Source organism: Podarcis gaigeae (assembly GCF_964106915.1).
Source record: "Podarcis gaigeae genome assembly, chromosome: 1".
Classification (NCBI taxonomy): domain Eukaryota; kingdom Metazoa; phylum Chordata; class Lepidosauria; order Squamata; family Lacertidae; genus Podarcis; species Podarcis gaigeae.
In genome coordinates, this window is record NC_139678.1 from 31,545,510 (window position 1) to 31,553,782 (window position 8,273).

General features: G+C 48.9%; 1 protein-coding gene across 1 annotated transcript; it reads right to left on the reverse strand.

The window, feature by feature from the left end:
• Positions 1-517: 517 nt before the first annotated feature.
• Positions 518-8,273, reverse strand: NPC2 (NPC intracellular cholesterol transporter 2). Its single transcript, XM_083742000.1, has 4 exons — positions 7,866-8,273; positions 3,753-3,860; positions 1,972-2,144; positions 518-1,311 (listed from the first exon to the last, which is right to left on the reverse strand). The coding sequence occupies exons 1-4, from the start codon at positions 7,942-7,944 to the stop codon at positions 1,225-1,227; spliced, it is 447 nt and encodes a 148-aa protein (XP_083598126.1). The 5' UTR covers positions 7,945-8,273; the 3' UTR covers positions 518-1,224.

Below are 8,273 nucleotides of genomic sequence, written 5' to 3' on the forward strand. Positions count from 1 at the left end.
GAATTAAATATTAATACTGATTTTTAATTGCATTTTTATTGCTTTTATATTTTACCGTGTTACAACTGGATTTCTATGCAAACAAAAAAAGTCAATAAAAGACACTTAAAAATCATACTGCACTTAGTGCAGCACAAGCAGGCACTGGCTGGGAGCATCCCCTTCCAACCACACTGTTTGCAGACCTGGGAAGTCTCTATATGCAATGTCCTTGAAATAGCATATGATTAAGGCCAGGAAGAGAGCTAAACAAAAACTAACTGCACAAGAGATTCTCTGCAAATTCTTCCAGCACTTAATTCACCCAGTAGAGAGCAAAATGTTAGGATGTAATCTTACTTTGAGAGTAAGTCCACTGATCTTATTGCTTTCCTCTGAGTAGGCGTGTATCACTTTCAGTCAACCAAGTTAAACCCAGCCCATGTAACACTTTAAAATGACAGATGTGCAATGCCGGGACATAATTAGCTCCCATTCAGAAAACGCATCGCCATCCCCTAAACAAAACAGGCAGGCATTTTCATTATAAGTGTTTATTAAAAGAAAGTTATAAAAAGAGGCTGGGTTTGGAGAGCATCTCCCCCAGCAACTCTAGGCGAGTTACAAGATAGTGCAAAATGGTTAATACAAATGATCTCTACACAGAGACCAAATGCCATTTGGTTTGGCATCTGTTGAGAGGAAAGTTTTCCTTTTCTGCAGCAAGCACAAGTGGCTGCTCAATCTTCTGGCTCCAGATGATAACTGCAGATCCAAGGAAAGTTTCGGTAAAGGGCCAGGGAACTTGCGGGGTGGGTGGGAAGCAGATGGAAGCCTGCAGCCAGCTTCTGACCAGGAGAGGCACTGAAGTACTGACAAACAGCAATAATCTTGATGTTTGCTGACCCGCTTTTGTTTCAGAAAGTCTTTCTCATGATGCACATCCTATTTCAAGCAGTTAGGATCCACCACAGATCTTTTCCACCAGTGGTTACAAGAACCTTTGCCATGAGCTACAGCAAAACTTATGAAAGCCCCGGTCTCTCTTGGATAGATTCATTCTGACCACTGACCTCCTGCTGCATCCCTAAATTGGCTCTGGGGGAAAGAGGAGTAATTGTTGCACAGATGCTACAGGAACTGAAAGAAGAAATGCCTTGTATAGCAAAGCATTTGTTTCCTCTCTATACCCAATTCTCTCTTTTCCCTCCCCCATGAAGCCCTTAGGAGCTAAACTGGGTTTCCTTAGCTGGAGATCTGGACCGGAATCTTCCAACAGAACATCTTCTGTCCATCGTCATCAACCAGCTCCCACTTGACAACAAGTTTTAGCTGTGGGGGGGGGGGGGGGGACAGAGAAAAGAAGTGAGAAGGGTATTCAGATTTATGTTATTTAAAAATGATGCACTCTGACTAGTCTCAGATTAAGATGGGTTCAAACCCTTTCCTCATCTATGCTGGACTCTGGGAACCCCACCCCAGAGAATAAATTTTACTGCTATAGAATACATACTGTACATTTTCTTCCATATGACCCTCAACATACAATCAGAACACTATGCCTATTAATAAAGAGAATGCTGCAGTTAGGGCCCAGACATGTGACTGAACATTTCTTCATACAAAAGCATTTCCCTGCACACAGAAAGCTAGATAGTAAGGGAAAGGGTTCTAGTAGAGCCTTTGCCCTGATGTGCTAATTTTCTGTATGGATGAAAAGGGTCCCCCCCATGGGGGAACTTTCCATCATGGCAAACCTAACCCCTGCAGTTTGGAGTGGTATTATCCAAACTTGGATTTATTGCCTTGTGTGAACATCCTCCCTCCTTGGCCCCTTGCTATCCTGCTATCTCTCTGATTTGGCAAGGGGCAGCCAGATGATGATGATCTGAGTTGCTCCATCACCTCCTGTGAGCACCTTATATCATTAACGTGTTAAAGGGATATGAAAGGCAGTGGTAAGTATTGAGATTAGCCTGGTAAGACACTCACAGATGGATACTCGCTCTTCACTGGTAGTTTGTTCAGGTAGCTGTAGGAGTGGTCCTTCTGGATCGGGCAAATGATTCCACTCTTGCACCCATCAGGCTGATCAAGTGGGAAGGGGATGTCCATGTGAAGCATTTCTCCATATACTTTAGCTTGGCTGCCGTTGCTCACAGTCTCTGCACGTGAAAAAACAGGTTGAGAAAACAAGAACCAAGTAGAGAGCTTTATACTGGGGCTAGGAATGGTGGCTCCCAGGACCACATACAACAAATGGAAGTGCTCTCACTGTTTCATGTCAAAACTACAGTGCATTAGGTAAAGGTAAAGGTAAAGGTACCCCTGCCCGTACGGGCCAGTCTTGACAGACTCTGGGGTTGTGCGCCCATCTCACTTAAGAGGCCAGGGGCCAGCGCTGTCCGGAGACACTTCCGGGTCACGTGGCCAGTGTGACATTGCTGCTCTGGCGAGCCAGAGCCGCACACAGAAACGCCGTTTACCTTCCCGCTGGTAAGCGGTCCCTATTTATCTACTTGTACCCGGGGGTGCTTTCGAACTGCTAGGTTGGCAGGCGCTGGGACCGAGCAGCGGGAGCGCACCCCGCCGCAGGGATTCGAACCGCCGACCTTTCGATCGGCAAGTCCTAGGCGCTGAGGCTTTAACCCACAGCGCCACCTGCGTTACAGACGTTCAACTGCCCTGTGACATTCCCAATTGCTGCAAGGCAAGTGGGGAGAGGGGGACAAGAGGCTACCCTCACCAGCTAAGAGTCTTCAGTTCCCACCTCTGAGATTATACAAAAACACTTCCATTAATGGAAACAAAGACATGAAGACTAAGTGCATGCAGATATCTATATATATTTCTCTTCTGCAGCATGTATGTGTGCTGAAAAGCCATAGCCAATTACAACTTTCCAAATGTATACAGGCAGAAAGCAGGATTTCACTGTGATTATTACATACCAAGATATACGTGTAGTTTTTCCTGCACTGAAATGTTTTCCATGTGAGACACTCCAAACAGCAGAAGCATCCTCATTTTGAATGCTGAACACAATACTCTTAAAAGGTTATAGCCCCATAGATCAGGACTGGGGAACCTTTTTGACTTGGCACACCAGATCGTTATCAGATCCTAACCTTGTGGGCCAACTCTGACAGCAGGCAGGGCAACCCAGCTGTCAACAATGTGATATCAGATGATTGGCATGTGGGCTGTTCCAACCATCCATCAAAGCCCCTTGCGCATGGCTTCACAAGCACCTGACCCAGCTTGGCAACCCCGTGTTCAGCAATTGGGAAGTGTCAGGGATCAACACTGCCAATCCTGCAGGTCTCAAGTCATTGCCCATTGGGCCTTCAGCCTTCTTTCTGCAGGGATCTGCTGTGCAAACAAGTTACTGATCCAATTGTGCCTCTACCTGCTCCAGTGGCGTAGCGTGGGGGTGCAGGGGGGGCCGGCCGCACCAGGTGCAACATCTGGGGGTTAGGGTTAGGGGGCGCAAATCCACGGGTTAGGGGGCGCAAATCCACGAGTTAGGGGTGCAAATTACTTGCCTTGCCCCCGGTGCTGACAACCCACGCTACGCCACTGACCTGCTCCACAGCTGACATAGCATATGAGCTAAGGTATTGGGCAGAAAAAAGTGGGAGTGATGTGGAGAGAACAGCCTTGCGGACCAAACTGGGACTCAAGCCAAATTTGGCCTGCAGGCCAGAGATACCCCACCCCTGCCATAGTTATCACTGCCTCAAGGAAGCTAGAGCTCAGCAGGCTATACTTACTGCTAGAAAACGTGACATTGACACTGTAAGCCTCTCCTTTGTGGAGAACACAAGGTTGTTCAGGGCAAGGACTCACATTGACCTCCACAATGCTTCCATCTTTGGAACCTGTGAGGGAAACACAGTCATCAGTTCAATGCCCTTGCTATACAGGATGGTAATCTTGGATACAACACTATGCATAGCTATCATGGGTCCAGCTTTGGAGTATCATACCAGAGCCCATAAACACTTACACTCAGGAATGAAATGGAATAAATACCAGTGAATGTGTCTCCCTTCTGCACAGTGGTTAGTACTGACAAGACCCAACATACTCATAAAAAGCATTTAAGTGTGACTCAGCCCTGGGAAAATGACTTCTATCCTCACATGACTTGCGAAACATCAAACTTTCATAACAGTTTCATGTAGTTCCCTCAGATACACATGCAGCTGTGGAAGGATGTTGTGGTCTCATAAAACTGCTGAATCTGAGTTTAAATTGCCAATGAACTGAAAAGCCTGCCTGTGCAAGAATGGGGCAATATAGAATAGTTTCAATAACAGTATGTCTGCTCACAAGTAAACTGTACAAAGTTCAGTTCGATTTATGGCCCGTTAAGTGCATTTTAGACAGGAGCCTTATAGTCCCATACTATACATGTTAACTCAGAAATTAATCTCATTGAGTCCAATGCTGCCTAACCCCAGGAACATGTGCACATGATTGCACTGTTCAAATAAACTCTGAACCCAACAGAAAAAGAAAGCAGCCACTTGCACATTGCAAAGTCCCATAAATAATTTCCTGTGGTATTAGGTACAAAGTGTACTATTCTGGGGGATTCTCCCAACCACCAACACCCGCAAAAGCCAATTTCAGTGGTTGCGCACCAATGCGCAGCCAGAAGTGCATGCACAGGACTTCCACTGACAGGGCTCGTTAGGTGAACCCTGCCCTATATATTGATCCTGCATTAAAACATGGGAATGCTGTAAAACTGGGAAATATCAGATTGCATTCCAATTGCTTTGCGCAGCAGTAGAGGAAACCCACTTTCTTCCGATACATTTAAGTTACATTCTAGTAGGGCTTCTGATACTGTTAAGATTCATATTTCCCAGAAGATATAAGGTCAGACCAATTTGAGATACAGTAAGATCGGGCAACAGTAGTAAAATGAATACTGTATAGAACAAAATCCAATTAGCACCTATGTTTAAAGCTTTATTTTGTTTTTAAAAAAGTATGAAAGACATGAACTGAGCCAATCTGCTGTATGTTGTTGGAGGCTCCAGCTCTCAATCAGTGAAGACACATGAATTTGCATTATATTATTTTAGGCAAACCTGCAGCCAAAGGCGGCAAGCCTAATCCCACTCACCACCAGTGGGGTTTCGTGGAGAAGTGGAACCATCATGGCAGCCACATAAGAGGGTGGTGGTGGGGAGAGCAGGACGATCAGGTCTGGATCAAGCCCCATGCCCTCCATCAGATGACAGCAAGACCAGCTCAGGATCCAGAAGACCCCAGAATGGCTCAGCCCTGCCCCACCTTCCCACATCCTCAGAACTCACATTCAACAGGTGGAGGGGGAGAGGGCAGCTCAGCAGCTCTGCCCCCACTCAGTTCAAACCCCATACAGCCCATCGCAAAGGGAACTGAATTGCTCAGTACACCTACATAGTTTACCTCCCAATTAGGGCTAGTCTATGGGGTGACTTATCTGGGGTCACTCCTAAGCCACCAGGCACCCTTGCAGAGCTCCGAAAGGCTGCACTGGCAGCCGCACAAGGTTTGCGTGTCTTCTTGCTCCGTTATTGCTTCCCACGCTGCCAGTTTTGTATCAAGAGCATCAAAGTGGTTACCCTTCAAACCTCAATAGGACCATAAAGCTTCTGTGTGAGCAGAAGTGTCCTTTTAGCCCAGCTATGGCTTCTTGGGCTTGCTGCGGGATCAGCAGCCCCAAGCTACTGCCAGCTGCTGAAGGGTGTGGAGAGAGCAGCAAGAGGAGTAACTGCTGGTCCCTGCTGGTCCCATAGTTCAGTGGTAAGAGCATCTGCCGCTGCTCTTGCCAGGCTTGATCTCCTGCATACTCAGGTAAGGCTGAGAAAAGACTCCTGTCTGAAATCCTGGACAGTTGCTGTCAATCAGTGTAAGACAATACTGAGAGATGTTCTACCTCAGTACAAGGCATGTTACGTTGCCAGGTGATACTCCCCGGCCCACCACTCCACAAAGCAGCCTCTAGTAAAACTAGTTGCTGACCAGTGGTCTAAGGCTGTAACTAGATATGATGGCACACCTGCTGTTTCCTTACAAAGTGGGGAAGTGAGAGGAATATTAATAGTGCACTGTGGACTCATTGGGGAGGGGACCTGAACTTCCTACTTTCCTCATTGAAAGGACTTCTCCCCAGCTGTTTAGCACCCAGCGGATGTTAACTCTGACTGAGAACACTCAGAGCAAACCATCTGGGGAGAAGTAATTTAATGGAGGACAGCCTGGGCCACCACCTGTCCCTGCTACTTTCACCTCTTCCACATCAACCCCCACACACATTATAGGGCCACCAGCCCTCCAGATTTTGCTGAACTACAACTCACATCAGCTCCAGCAAACATGGGAGTTGTAATTCACCAGCTGGAGGGCCATACCTGTTACATAAGAGGGCAACCCAGTTCTAGCCTTCACATCTAAATTTCCTGAGGGCCAAACTGGAACTGGTGGTTGCTAGCTGGATTTTTATTTGCCCTCAAAGAAGGAACAGCCTATGCCACTCAGCTTCCATGTGACACTGGCTAGCCTTCCGACATATGTCATTCCCTCCTCTCTCCATACCTTCCTGAAGCTGGCACTGGCTTCGAGCAGCTGATCCTGTAGCAGGCACAACAAGCCATGGTATACAGACTGTTTCAAGCAGTCTGTGTGACCAAAGCAATGTGTAGGCTGGGCTGATTGTTATGCAGAACAACATGATCAAAAGCGGAACATTCCAGACTCAAAGGAGCCCTCAGCACTACCTATGAAATTGTCCTTCTGGAAGAAGGGAAAGAGTAGACAATCTGTGGGATGGGCTCCTGTTGTAGGAGGAGGAAAATGCAGCAGCAGCAGATATATAAACCTGTTGGGAGAGATAAGTTTTCCTCTGACAGAGCACCCTTTTTCTCCAGACATGGGCTCCCTGATTATTATTATTAATAATATGTCACCCATATGGTGAGTTGCCCCAACCACTCTAGGCAGCTCCCAATACATATTAAAAACATAATAAAACATCAAACATTAAAAACTTCCTGGTACAGGGCTGCCTTCAGATGTCTTCTTAAAGTCGGATCATTATTTCCTTGACATCTGATGGGAAGGTGCCACTACCAAGAAGGCCCTCTGCCTGGTTCCTTGAAACTTGAAAGAACCATCAGAAGACCCACAGAGGTAGCCCTCTGTCTGGGCTGAATAATGTGGGTGGAGATGCTCCTTTAGGTATACAGGGCCAAGGCTGTTTAGGGCTTTAAAGGTCAGGATCAACACTTTGAACTGTGCTCAGAAACGTACTTGGAACCAGTGAAGATCCTTTAGGACTGGTGTTAAATGGTCTCTATGGCCGCTCCCAGTCACCAATCCAGCTGCCGCATTCTGGTGTCGTTTTTAAGTCACCTTCAAAGGTAGCCCCACGTAGAGTGCATTGCAGTAGTCTAAGCAGGAGAAAAGCAGCGCATGTACCACCCTGGCGAGACAGTGCGCTGCCAGACTTCCGCCCTCCTGAACATGGCAACGCTGCTCCTTGGTGACAGCTGTCTAACCTGACAGACGTCCCAGCAACACCCACCTCTCTACCTTCCCCACGGCTTGGCGGGCAGAGAATGCAATGCAAAAACAGCAGCAGCAGCAGCAGCGTGCGACCCGCCGGAGGCGAACTCGCCTCTCTGGAGAGTCCCAGGCTGCGGAAGGGCTGTCTTTTCAGAAAGACGGGGGGCATGTTTTGCAAAGCAGGAAGTGCCGCCCAGAGGCGCGGACAAGCCTGCCAAGTCACTACGGAACGCAATCGAAGTGTTAGACGCCGCGTTTTAAAGGGGCAGGAGGGAAGGCAAGAGCGCCTTGGCGGGGGAAGGACCCGTCGGGCCACTCACCGCAGTCCACGAACTTGAGGGGCTCGGCCAGCACCGCGGAGCCGGCGGCCAGGAGCAGGAGCAGCGTCGGCGCCAGCATGGTCTCGTCTCGTCTCGTCCCGTCTGCTCTCGCGCCGCCCCCAAGAAACTTCTCCCGGCCGGCTGCGGAGCGGAGGCTAAAATACGAGCCTGCGCCTCTGCGGCGGCGTCACATGAGAGGCAGCCCAGGCCGGGCCCGCCCAGGCGCCGTCACCTGACCGGGACGGGCCTGCCTCGCGCGCCGCCCTCGCCTGGCTGGCGTCTCGCCGAGAGGGAAGGGGCGCCAAGCGGCAGCAGAGCGCCTCCAGCCGCCGCCACGAAAGCCCCGAGCCTGCTGCAAGAGAGCCGGGCGCGGAGCCAAGGAACCCGCCATTCGCTCGGCCCTGGCTG

Bases quoted from the DNA above. Each gene is read 5' to 3' on its own strand.
- NPC2 (XM_083742000.1), bottom strand. From the start codon at position 7,944: ATGCTGGCGCCGACGCTGCTCCTGCTCCTGGCCGCCGGCTCCGCGGTG. The intron at 2,145-3,752 runs GTAAGTATAGCC...TTTCACGTGCAG, and splicing joins CAATGTCACGTTTTCTAGCA to AGACTGTGAGCAACGGCAGC. The intron at 1,312-1,971 runs GTGAGTGTCTTA...CCCCCCCCACAG, and splicing joins TGAAGAGCGAGTATCCATCT to CTAAAACTTGTTGTCAAGTG.